At 49.9% G+C, this 13,330-nt stretch overlaps 1 protein-coding gene across 1 annotated transcript in view; it reads right to left on the minus strand.

Annotated features, from left to right (window-relative positions):
- Window positions 1–13,330, minus strand: part of MYO15A (myosin XVA) — a gene marked incomplete at its 5' end in the record, with an annotated part of 100,506 nt that overhangs the window by 69,372 nt on the left and 17,804 nt on the right. The window contains 11 exons of the mRNA XM_029058290.1: window positions 1,219–1,344; window positions 2,136–2,267; window positions 2,381–2,476; window positions 5,672–5,795; window positions 5,905–5,963; window positions 6,529–6,642; window positions 7,223–7,384; window positions 8,885–8,998; window positions 9,102–9,165; window positions 9,605–9,708; window positions 11,388–11,393. Coding sequence (XP_028914123.1) covers window positions 1,219–1,344; window positions 2,136–2,267; window positions 2,381–2,476; window positions 5,672–5,795; window positions 5,905–5,963; window positions 6,529–6,642; window positions 7,223–7,384; window positions 8,885–8,998; window positions 9,102–9,165; window positions 9,605–9,708; window positions 11,388–11,393 — 1,101 coding nt within the window. The remainder of the gene's footprint in view (window positions 1–1,218; window positions 1,345–2,135; window positions 2,268–2,380; window positions 2,477–5,671; window positions 5,796–5,904; window positions 5,964–6,528; window positions 6,643–7,222; window positions 7,385–8,884; window positions 8,999–9,101; window positions 9,166–9,604; window positions 9,709–11,387; window positions 11,394–13,330) is intronic.

Below are 13,330 nucleotides of genomic sequence, written 5' to 3' on the forward strand. Positions count from 1 at the left end.
GAACAGGGATCATCTCTACTAATTTTATTGAATTCTTCCAAGTAAGAAACCGAGTGGCTTTGTGGATTGAGCACAGGCCTGAAAGTCAGGAAACCAGGGTTTCTATTCCCAGTTCCGTCATAGGCCTGCTAACTGACCTTGAGCAAATGGCTTAACTTCTCTGGGCCTTGGTTTCCTCGTTTGTAAAATGGGGATTCAGTGCCTTGTTCCATGTGGGATAAGGGACTGTTTCCGATCTAATTATCTAACCCAGTGCTTGGTATAGCATATCCTTACTGTAATATACTGGTATACATAGGTTAACAAATAATCACTATCATTATAAGTGCTTAGTAGAGTGCGCTGCATTAAATACAATTACTAGACTGAAGTTTTTCCCTTGACCCTCATGGATTTTCCCCTTAAACCCAGTAGGAACAAGGACAGAGTAGAGGCTGGCTGTGGTGAAGAGGATCTACTGATCAACCCAGAACATAAGGCCCAGAACTGGGGACTGGAGATCATCTCTGCTCTTAGAAGATGAAAACCATAATTCTCCTTTGGGTGGGTGGGTCGCTATAAGGATATTACTGTGACCATTTCTAGTTTACTTTGAAAGACAGATTTTCCGCTAGGGAGTAAAATTCAGTTCATTTTACCAACAGGATGGCCATTAAGGCCAAGCGGCCCAGCCAGGGTCACCCCACAAAGCTCAGGACCTTCTGCATTCCCAGGTCTGCGGGGGTGCTGAGGGCAGGGCACCCAAGTACCCAGTTGTAGGGTGGTTGAAGAGTTTCATCTGGATGGGTGGCCCTGGGATTGGAGAGGGTGTCATTATGTCTTGAGAACAGCACTCTTGAGAGAGCTGGGTTGTGCTGTTGTACTGCAGTATGGCTTAGTGGAAAGAGAGCGGGCTTGCGAGTCAGAGGTTGTGGATTCTAATCCCGGCTCTGCCATTTAACAGCTGTGTGACTTTGGGCAAATCACTTCACTTCTCTGTGCCTCAGTTACCTCATCTTTAAAATGGGGATTAAGACTGTGAGCTCCAAGTGGGACAACTTGATGACTTTGTATCTACTCCAGTGCTTAGAACAGGGGCTTTGCACATAGTAAGCACTTAACAAATATTATTATTATTATTATAATTACCCTGGGGGGCGGGACGCATTCTCTCTCTCATCAAGGGAAGGTGGAGACCTACTGGGAGCCAGGGGAAGGAGCGGCTCCTCTGCCACTCACCTGGTAGGTGACTCGGCCTGCATAGTGTTTGATGGTGAACTCCGGCAGGGGCATCTTTGGCTTGGAGTAGAGGGGGTTGGAGCCGTGGTGGTAGTGACACTTCTGCAGGAAAGTGTGGTCTGTGGCCTGGTCCAAGGCGATATCCGAGTCAAAAGAGGTCATAGGGTCATGGCAGCTTAGAGCCCACAGGGTTGCCCCTCCCATCCCTCGGGGCCTCCCCGCCATTGGACGTCGTTCTCTAACCCAGTCTTCGCCCTGATGGAGTTCTTCCCACCAACTGACCTGCTCTGCTTCAACAGATGGCTTGCACTTGTCTTGAATTCCCTATCACATGGGACCCACATCAAATTAAAGCAGGGATTTCAGATCTTTCTTTCTGCACATCACTGGATGTTTGCCCGCTCACTATCTGGGTGGGCTTAAGGTGTGTCCTAGCCCGGGTTCAGGGGGATGGACTGGTTGACTTCGAGTTGCCCCCCACGTCTAGAATTCTGGGATTCTGCTAGTCTGGGCCATGACAGCCTTAGTTAAACCTACTCCTCTTGATTGCCTGGTTTTTTATGATCAGAAATCTCCTATTTTGGATGGGTGTGTGTCCTCACCTCTCCATAAACATGAGCAACAAATTCAGGAATTGTGAGAGTAAATGGAAAAGCGAAGATGGGTCAGGAATTGTACTTCAGACTGAGGAATGGGTCAGGGCAAGTGGGGAAAGTTTTTTTGTGCAGGAGGAGGAGGAAGGCTTTGAGCACTTTCAAGAAAGGGGAAGATGTGACCTGGTGAAAGGAAGAAAGTTGTTCATTTTTCACAATGTCGCATTTGCCTTTCTCCACTGGCCACCCAAGGAGCTCCGGAGGGAAAACTGAGCTCCCTCCCTCCAAGTGAAGGGGCTGAAGAGGTGGGGATTTCTGGCCTACCTGGGGGAAGCAGCTCTGGTCGTCTAGGATCCGGAGAATGCCATAAGGCTTCAGGGAGATGAGGTCGATGCACGGCTGGTTGTCGTTGAAGGTGATTTCCCGCCAGTCTATTTGTTCCCGGATGTACTCCTCCTGTCAACCCAGCACTAGGGCTAAGGGGTGAACTCTCAGAGCCCAGAGGCTTCCAGTTTCAAACTGCAAGGAACCTGGCAACCCCCACCAAGCCCAGGGGCCCCACGGCTCACCTGCTCCTCCTTGAAGACGATCTTATTGAAGAAGAACTGGAGGTACTCGTTTGCATAGTTGATGCACAGCTGTTCAAAGCTGTTGAAGCTGAGGTCCTGCCCCACAGATAGATGGATCAGAACCTTTCCTTGGGAATGGGGCCAAGGGTCCTGTTTCTAACCCACAGGAGAGTCCTGGGAGAACGCGCTGACTTCACTTCATTACCCACCAATTGACTGAGTGATCCTAGTTCAGTCTTCTGGGAGACTTGGGGAAGAAGCCTGTGGGATTCCACGGCCCCTCACCCAACACGTCTGCTGGGGCTTAGCCCTCTGGGCTCTGAGCGGCTACCTTCTGCAGGGTTCCGGCCTTGAGGGAATGGGACGTGCTGCCAACCCGAGAAGCCCCAGGTCAGGGAAGTGAGAGAAGTGATAGCAAACCAAGGGGAACTCGGGAACAGAAAGGTGAACTAAAGGAACTCTGAAGACCCTGGGTGATGTTATGAATATTAATAATAATAATAATGGTATGTGATAAGTGCTTATTATGTGCCAAGCACTGTTCTAAGCACCAGGGTAGATACAATTTAATCAGGTTGGACACAGTCCCTGTCCCAATTGGGGCTCACACTCTTTATTCCCATTTTACAGAAGAGGTAAATGAGGCCCAGAGAAGTGAAGTGACTTGCCTAAGGTCACACAGCAGACAAGTGGTGGAGCCAGCATTAGAACCCAGGTCCTTGTGACTCTCAAGCCCGTGCTCTATCCACTAAATCGCATTGCTGGGCCTAAGCATATGTGCACATACACAAACACTCATACAAGAATACAGAAGAAGAAGAATACAACTGCACAGATACCAACTAAAATGCCTATGCAAAAATGCATATACGCATATAGTACGTTATCCATATGCACCCAGATTCTCAGACACATATACACGAAATAAGCACAGGTGCTCACATACATCACAATCACACATTCACACCAACCCACACCCACACAAACTGAAGTGTACACACACAAAAACGCTCTTGCACACAGATATACACAAATCCTCCCACACAGACGTCCACATATAGATGCTTAGCACATACTCATACACAACCTCAAACTCATGCATACCCAGAGCCACTGAAGCTTATCTAACCATTAATACAGAACCCAAGCACACACAATCCCCAAGGTTTGATAAAAAATTCATGCAGAACTCTGCTCTTTCCTGAAGACATTAAGAAATTAGAGCTGGGGGCTCCACACCTGTCCCTCAGGCTCAGCTCACCTGTCATTCATATCAGGAAGCTGGCAGCAGGATGTGGTAACAAGTCTCACATCTAAAATGCTTCATGCTCTGTCCGTGAATTAGAATCCAGAGGAAAAATGGCAACCCCTAAGAAAGCTCGTTGTGGGCAGGGAATATGCCTGTTATATTGTTGTATTGTGCTCTCCCAAGCACTCAGTACAGTGTTCTGCACATGCTAAGTGCTTAATAAATACAATTGATTGATTTATTGAGAGCAGCCAAGCTGCCAGCCAGTGCCCAGGATAATTGGCTACTTAGGCCACCAGATAGACAAGTCCATGTGGGAGCTCCCAGATCCACTCAAAATATTAGATTTGGGATTAGTTAAAATCCACTGGTCTTGTGGATAAATAGACCCAATTGTTATTGGGCTAGTCCTTTCCCCCTACATGCCTGACAGAAAGAGCCACAATCCCAGGGTGAGCAGGCAAGAGGCTAAGGTTAAGGCCTGCTCCTGTGCAGACAGGCCTGCTGGCTCCATCCCCTGGGTCTACTCTGTAAACAGACAGGGTTCTCACAGGTGTCCTCCGTGAGAAGGAGGACACTGGGACAACTGGGTAGTGAATGTTTTGAGAGAATTGGGGTCTGGGATCAAGAAGCATGGAACTAGAAGACCAAACACAGGGGAAACTGGGTTCTATCCTGAAACCTTCTCACTGCACCAAATGGCCTTAGAGTTCTCACTTCACTGCTCTGTGCCTCGGCCTCCCCCACCTGCAAAGGCCAGTCCACTTGTCCTGTTGTCCTTCACAAGGACACTGTGAAGTGCCATGGCCTAGTGGAAAGAGCGGGGGCCTGGAAACCAGGGGATCTGGGTTCTGATCCCACCTCCACCACTAGCCTGCTCTATAACCTTGGACGAGTCGCTTGTCTGTGCTTGAATTCCCTCATCTATAAAACGGGGATGCATTACTTGTTCTCCCTCTTCTAGGCTGTGAGCCCCATGTGGGACAGAGACTATGTCCAACCTGGTCATCTTGTTTCTGCCACATTGTTTATGTGCTCGGCCCATATTATGGGCTAAACAAATACCACCAGTGTGATTTTTATCATGGAATGGGTAATTAAATCAGGCCAGGAAAGGATTATGGCTGTTTGGAGAACAGCATTAGGCAGGAGGGTGTCTATGTCCTCTGATGTAAAGAGTGAGGGATTAGACAAAAAGGGAGAGACAGAGAGACCCAAGGACACATTGAGAAAGGGAGACAAATGGAGGCCATACAGTGTCACCCAAAGGGAGCAAGAACAACAGTCACATTTAGAGAAAAACACAGAGAAGAACTCACTCACACTGATGTGGTGAGAAAGAGACACATGAGAGGGATTCCTAGAGAGAGGGACTCATCTGTACAGAGACAAGCTCACACCCCAGGGGTGACAGAAGTCAGTCATTCTGTCAATAGTATTTATTGAGTGCTTACTCTGTGCAGAGCACTGTACTAAGCTCTTGGGACAGTATGCTAGAACAACAAACACATTCCCTGTCTACAATGACAGAAGCAGTGAGAGAGAGCAAACAGGGGATGAGAAGCAGTGTGGCTTAGTGGATAGAGAACGGGAGTCAGAGGACCCGGATTCTAATACCTACTCTGCCACTTGTCTGCTGTGTGACTCTGGGCAAATCACTTCACTTCTCTATGCCTCAATTCCCTCATCTGTAAAATGGGGATTAAGACTGTGAGCCCCATGTGGGACAGGGACTGTGTTCAACCTGTTTAGCAGGTATCTATCCCAGCACTTAGTAAAGTGCCTGGCTTATAGTAAGCACTTAACAAATAAACACTTAGTACAGTGCTTTACACACAGTAAGTGCTCAATAAATACAATAGAATGAAATACCATTAAAAAAAGGGAGAAAAACACAGTTAAAGTGAAACAGCCACACTACAGGGGTGAGGTGAACCCTCGCTGTTGCATCTGTTCCCGAGGCCCCCTCAAAAACCCTTAGTCCCATCCCCAAACCCAGATTCAGAGGTAACTGAGCACAACCACTGGAAACACTTGACAACCTCAAACCCGTAGATATCCAGTATGGCGATGGAGAGTGCATCCTGCTTAGGGTAGATTAGCTTGTTGATCCTGTCTGTGAGCCAGCTGAAGAGCAAGGAGTACAAGATCTTGGCAATGGCATCTCTGAAATAGAGAAAGAAAATCGCAAGGGCAATCGGCTCTCTAGAGAGACCCCATGAAGGGAGTCTCTCCACTAACAAGAGTCAGTACCTCCCCTGCCTGGGGTCTTTACCTGGCATCCACGGCACTTTCCACAGTGAGAGGGGTGAAAATCTTCTCCCTCATCGTTTCCTGAGGAACCAATCAATGATATTACTTGGTGCGGCACACCGTAATAATCAATAATCGCTTGGGAGGGGACAATAGAGGCTGTAGACACGATCCCTGTCCTCAGGGAGCTTTCATCTAGCAGTGGAGATAGATGCTAAAATAAATCATAGATTGGGGAAAGCAACCAAGTTTAAAGATCTGAACTTAAGTAAGGGGTCTTGAGGGGTGTAGGGGGAAAAGGGGGCTTCCTAAGAAGGGTTGGACTACTTCCGCTCAGCATGCAAGCTGAAGAAATTCTCATGATGCCATGCGACTTAGTGGAGCTTCCAAGAGCAGGACTTTCTGAAATCGCTAATATTCTCAGAAAACCACCACTGGAGAAGGGATTAAGGACAAAGTTAGAGGCAGAGCTAAATAGGTCCTGATAAAGGACAGGTAAACCTCTGAACTTTAGAGAATCTGGTTTACCAGGGCTTCCTGAATCACTAACCCATTTCAGGCCCCAGACCGCCTCCCTGACCCGCTTCCACCAGCCAAGGTCTACAGAGCCACAATTCCCAGGCCCAGACTGCCTTTAGAGACTCACAGTTACTTTAAAGGTGATGGCCCTCTGCAGGCCCTCTGGGGAGATCTGCAGGAGTTCAGCCACGACCTGGATCTCCCGGGCACTGACCACGGAGGCCACTTCCTGGGCATCTGTCTGGGAAACCCAAGGCAGTACTCAGGTCAAGAGGGAGGGGAGAGAGGGAAGCTCCTTGAGGGGAAGCAATCCCAGGACTCCTTTTCAGGCCCGATGTCCCAGAGAAGGATGTGAGGAAGACTTGAAGGACGTGGGAGAGACACTGAACGGGTTGAAGGAGCTTACCGAGGCATTTTGCTGAGATCCAAAGCAAACAAAAAGACCCTAATTCCACAGATTCTCCATCTCCCAAATCAATTGACAATCCCCTTTCCCAGTTTTGTCCTCACCCATCCATCCTGTCAGCCCAAAACCAGTGAAGGAGAATGCCCAGCCAAGACCAGGTAGGAAGTCTTTTCTTCTGGAAAATGAATTGACTAGGAATGAGGAAATAAATGATTCCCCACCCACCTTTGGCTTGGGGTCCCAAGAGCCTGTCGAGTAGGACCAAAGGGCCTACACACACACACACACACACACACACACACACACACACACACACACACTTTTTCTCACCCTCACGGTTCCTACCAAGCGCCCTTCCCTCTTTCCTCAGTGTCCCGCTTAATCCCCTGGAGCCCTCCCTCCTGGCCAGAATTACCTCATACTTTTCAAAGTAGACATTGCCCAGGTGCAGGATGGACGAGAGGATCCGGAAGATGTTGTTCTGATCCTCAGCGCTGAAGTTCAAGACCTCCATGGCCCCAAGCAGCCGCCGGAAATCATCTGTATCACTCTTGCCTGGAATCTCACAGTTCCCCCCCTGTACAGCAGGGCAAGGGCGAAAGAGAAAATTGGTAGGAGGCCTCACCCCCATTTCCCAGAGGCTCTCTCTCCCAGCCAGCTGAGGAGACTACCAGCGGCCATTCAGGGGGTGGCAAAAACATCGCCTCAGGACATCCATCAGTGGAAACCCACGTGCTCAGTCCGGTTGGCATAAGGCCCACTGGCACCTTTTGGTTCCTCATTTACTCTGCAGTGTTGGCATTAAGCTGGAGGCAGAAATTGTCTCAGCCCCACTGAGCCCCCTGAAGAAATGAGTGGATGCCCAGAGAAGTCGTCCAAACTTTAATTTCCATTCCCCATCTCACTGCCCTCTCAGGGAATCCCCCGGGCACTACCCAGACCTGAGGAGAATCTGCTGCATGGGGATCACCACAGCCTACCACTTACCTAGCTGCTGGCTGTGAAGGAGGCTTGCAGGGACCCTGCCCTGCCCTGCTCCCCAGCTCCTCTCTGAGAAGAGCCAAGCCTGCCCTTTGGGCTAGTCCCCATGCTCTATAGGTGGCCATCGAAGATGCAGTAATTTGTCTTGGGGATTTTACTCTCAGCAGTCCTATCACACTAAGCCCTCACTGAGAGCCCCAAATTGAGGATTGTCTCAGGGGAATAATAATAATAATAATGTTGGTATTTGTCAAGTACTTACTATGTACCGAGCACTGTTCTAAGCGCTGGGGTAGACACAGGGGAATCAGGTTGTCCCACGTGGGGCTCACGGTCTGCATCCCCATTTTACAGATGAGGTAACTGAGGCACCGAAAAGTTAAATGACTTGCCCAAAGTCACACAGCTGACAAGTGACCGATCCGGGATTCGAACCCATGACCTCTGACTCCAAAGCCCGTGCTCTTTCCACTGAGCCATGCTGCTTCTCTAATACCTGGACACCCGCCCCACAGCCTTGACCCCGCTTCTCCAAAGTTGATCCAGTTCTGGTGGACTCCTCTAACGCAAGCAGCATGGCCCAGTGGATAGAGCATGGGCCTGGGTGTTTGGGTTCGAATCCTAGCTCTCCACTTGTCAGCTGTGTGACTGTGGGCAAGTCACTTAAATTCTCTATGCCTCAGTTATCTCAACTGTAAAATGGGGATTAAGACTGTGAGCCTCAAGTGGGACAACCTGATTACTCTGTATCTCCCCCAGCTCTTAGAACAGTGCTCTGCACATAGTAAGCGCTTAACAAAAATCCAACATTATTATTATAATTTCTAGTCCCGGCTCCACTTTGTCTGGTGTGTGACCTTGGGCAAGTCACTTCACTTCTCTGTGTCTCACTTACCTCATCTGTAAAATAGGGATTAAGACTGCGAGCTCCATGTGGGACAGTGGTCCGACCCGATTAGCTTGTATGTCTTGTATCTACCCCAGGTCTCAGTACAGTGGCTGATACAGAGTAAGGGCTTAACAAATACCAATTAAAAAAAAAGAAAAGGAGAGGCCTGGAGCCTGCCGACAGGAGGTCCCTGCCTCCGATCATCACCTGGTTCAGGTAATAGTAGGTCTCTGCTTCCTGAAGGCAAAAGGTTTGCTTCTGCTGGGCTGGGAGTCCCGCTAGCATCTCGTAGAAGATGTGGTAGTTGCGTTCGTCTTTGGCCTGCGGGGTCAGAGGGAGGGAGGGAGGGTTGCTGGGCCACGGGTGGGGGCACAGGAGACCATTCACTGCTGCCTCTTCCCCTCCTCCCTCTCCAGCAGCTCACCTGGAACACGATCCGGGATTTTTCAAGAAGGTACTGCGAGGTTATGGCACCACAGATCAAGCCGCTGGCGGGAGAGGAACAAAGCACTCTGAGTGTTTGGCGATGGTCCCCGGGAGACCCACTGAGCACTTTATGGAGCCGGCAAGCCAGTCGTCAGCAAGAAGGACAAATTGGAGGTGGCGGGGACCGAGGCCCCAGCGCCTCCCTGGGGCCTAGCACTGGCTTCCACGAAGTTCCCAGTAAGGACGGAAATGGGGCTTCCTCCCTCCCCATTCTCTGGGCACTCCCCTCTGGCTCCCCTAGCCTCTTTTCTCTGGCAGCAGCCGACGGTTAGGGAGCGGGTGCCTCGGAAACCTCAGACTCACCAAATCCAATCTTCAGGCCCCAGCGACTCTGAGCTGTAGAGCCCCCACTGCCTCACCCGGTCCTCCTCCTGGCTGGGGATCCAGCCGCCCCTAATGGAGTCCGGGGTTGGGGCTCCAGAGCCGTCAGCTCACACTCACCCCTCCAGGAAGATCTCCATAAACTTCCCGAAGCGGCTGGAGTTGTCGTTCCTCACGGTTTTGGCGTTCCCAAAAGCCTCGAGAAGGGGCGTGGCTTCTAAGATCTGTCCATCCAAACACAACCGAGCCAGGGCCCTCAATGCAAGGGGACCCCGAGGAGGAGCCCTTCAAAAAGCTGGGGGTCTCCAGCAGCTCTAGTCAGCTGACTGCCTGCCTGCAGAGAGGCAAGAACCTGGAGCGCAAGACTCTCCCCTCCTGATCCCAGCACCCCTGAGTTAGTAAAGATGCACAGTCAAGCCTGGGTGGAAGCTGCCCGGGTCCCCACCTGGACGGAGCCCTTCCTACTAGAGATGGTGATGGCAGATTTCGGGAGAAGAAGGCAGCAAGATCAGTCCAGCTCACATCTGAGCCCTTCGGTGGCTCCCCTGCTCTGAGGTAGGAGCTAAGGATGGCCAGGTCTCCCAGGGACCACCCTGTCCTCCAGAGGAATTTTCCCCCAGAAACTAGGAGATACTCCACAAGATTTCCCCAGATCTCAGGGCAGAAAAATTCAGGTCAGGTCCGAGATTTCAGGTGTGGGAAAATTAGGCTGGGAAAACCAGCCCTGTAGAAATTGCACAGCGCTGGGGGTCAGGAAACCCTTGTTCTAGTCCCAGCTCTGCCACAGGCCTCCTGTGTGATCAAGGGGAGGTTACTTAACCTCTCTGGGCCTCTGTTTCCTTCCCCGTAGAATGGGGAAAATAATACCTCCCTCTCCCTGCCTCACAGGGATGTGGTCAGGAAAAGATATCATTATTATTATTATTTATTATTGTTACATTATCACTGGAAATGATCTCAGAAAAAGAGATAAGCAGTGTTGTCTAGTGGAAAGAGCACGGGAGGACCTGACTATGTGCCAGGCACTGTACCAAGCGCTGGAGTAGCTGCAAGCTAATTAGATCGGACTTAATTGGACACAAGAAACAGCGAGGCCTAGTGGAAAGAACAGGGGCCTGAGAGTCAGAGGACTTGAGTTCTAATCCGGTCTCAGCAACTTGTCTGCTGTGTGATCTTGTGCAAGTCAGTTACCTCAGTTACCTTACCTGTAAAGTGGGGACTAAAACTGGGAGCCCCACGCGGGACATGGACTGTGTCCTTTTTTCTAATGGTATTCGTTAAGTGCTTACTAAGAGTCAGGTTCTGTATTAAGCACAGGGGTAGATGTAAGCAAATCAGGTTGGATGCAGTCCATAGCCCACATGGGGCTCACAGTCTTAATCCCCATTTTACAGATGAGGCAACTGAGGCACAGGTAAGTTAAGAGACTTGCCCGAGGTCGCAGAACAGACAAGTGGCAGAGCCAGGATTTGAACCAGCTCCTCTGATTCCCAAGCCCGTGCTCTTTCCACTAGGCCACGCCGCTTCTCGTGTCCAATTGTGTCCAATCTAATTAGTTCATAGCTACCCCAACACTTAGTATAGAGTCTGGTACATGGTAAGCACTTAACAAATACCATAAAATGGTCACTGATGGGAAGGCTTTTTGTAAAAACCAAAACACTCTGCCAATTGAAGATGCTACAACCCCTTCCCGGTGCAAACACCACCCTCTGTGAAACCCCCACTGCAAACCCCCCTCACTGCCAATGCCCCACCACTGCAAATGACCCCCACTCCAAAACCCCGCCCACTGCAAAACCCCAAGCAGCAAAGGCCCCCAGGCCCATACTGTGGGCACTCTGTACACAGTCTCAGCCCAGAGGTGCCCCACCCAGACTTGCACACAGAAGACTCGTCGTACCTTTATCTATTGGGAGCGTAGGGATGGGGAGAAGAATGGAAACAGTAACAGGTTCAAAGGGCCATTAATACCACCAGCAGAAAATCCACATTCCCCTCCTTCCCTCCCTCCCTCTGCTGAACCAACCTGGAAACACATAGCTCACCCAAAGATTGCTGGAGTTTGATTTCTCCTCAAGCATTATATAGTACTCTCCCAAGCACTCCGTATAGTCCTCTAGACTCTCAGCTCATTGTGGGCCGGAAACGTGACTGTTATTTCGTGTTGAACTCTCCTGAGCGCTTAGTACAGTGCTCTGCACCTAATAAGCACTCAATAAATACCATTGATTGATTACTCTGCACACAGTAAGTGTGCAGTAAACACCCCTGATTGACTGAAGTGGGATCATATCATAGATGCCTTTTATTCAGCCCGTAACCGTTTGGCGAGCCCTCTATTCAGGACTTGGGATTTGTTTGAGGCAAATTGAACTGATAGTCTTTCTCCTCAAGGGGCTTACGGTCTAGATGCACACTGCCTTTCCCCAAATCCAGTAAGGAAAACAATGAGAAAGTAGATTATAAGTAACAGATACATGTGAATAAATACATAAATAAATGAGCACATCGATCGATAAACAAACAGATAATTACATGGGTGTTAAGTTGGCTGATGGTATATGGCCTGATCAGAAAGATGGGGGGCCAATCAGAACCAATCATCTCCTTGAAGAGGTGACATTTTATCAGAGCTTTGAAGGTGAGGGAGGGTATATTTTGGTGAAGCTGAGTGGTAAGTGTGCTCCATCAGGGGGAAAGGTGTGAGCAACAGGTTGCAGAAGAGTAGTCACAAGACAAGTAGTGTTAGATGGTGAATGTGCAAGCTAGAAGAGCAAGAGGTGGAGTGTGGTTGGAGGAGAGAGCAGCAGCTTGTCCTAGTGGATAGAACATGGGCCTGGGAGTCAGAAGGACCTGGGTTCTCATCCCAGCTCTGCCACTTGTCTGCTGTGTGACTTTGGGCAAGTCACTTTATTTCTCTGGGCCTCAGCCACTTCATCTGCAAAATGGGAATTAAGACCGTGAGGCCGATGTGGGACAGGGACTGTGCCCAACGTGATTTGCTTGTATCCACCCCAATGTTTAGTACCGTTCCTGGCACGAGGTAAGCGCTTAACCAATACCATCATTAGATAGGTAACCAGGCATCTGCTAGGGTGGCCATATTATATGGAACAATCTGCTCTGTCAAGGACTGTGAGGACATTCATTTTTCAGCGCCACAGTGGCCACTCTAGATCAGCTGGTGGAACCAGTGGACCCATAGAGCCAATTTGATTCATTTTTGTTCTTGAAGGGTTGGCTTCTCCAGCATGATCTCAAAGCATTAGAAAATGCACAGGCTCATTAACCTTTGACCTTTCAGGAAGGTCAGGGATGGATCACAGGCTCTCCCCATTCAAGGAGAAAAGAAGGCCCAGAGGAGGCCCAGACGAGAGGCCAGAGACAATCGAGTGGGCGCCGTCCCGCCTAGCTGAGTGCCCATTTTTGAGGCCACCCTGCCCAGGGGAAAGGGAGAAGGATAATGAAAGCCCTGAGGACTCCTGAGAGTTTTAGTCTAAGGGCATTTGGAGCCTGGGCATGGATAGTTCCATTGCCAACTCACGTGCCCTTAGCCTGACAGGCCAGGGAAGCCAGAAGTGGCCAACAGGTGAGAGAAGCAGCATAGAAGCTTGGAGAGAGCACAGGCCTGGGAATCAGAAGGTCATGGGTTCTAATTCTGACTCTGCCACATGTCTGCTTTGTGACCTTGGGGTAAGTCACTTTGCTTCTATGTGCCTCAGTTCCCTCATCTGTAAAATGGGGATTGAGACTGTGAGCCCCACAGGGGACAGGGACAGTGTCCAACCCAATCTGCTTGCATCCACTTCAGCTCTTAGTACATTGTCTGGCACAAAGATACAA

Source organism: Ornithorhynchus anatinus, chromosome 2, assembly GCF_004115215.2.
Source record: "Ornithorhynchus anatinus isolate Pmale09 chromosome 2, mOrnAna1.pri.v4, whole genome shotgun sequence".
Lineage (NCBI taxonomy): Eukaryota > Metazoa > Chordata > Mammalia > Monotremata > Ornithorhynchidae > Ornithorhynchus > Ornithorhynchus anatinus.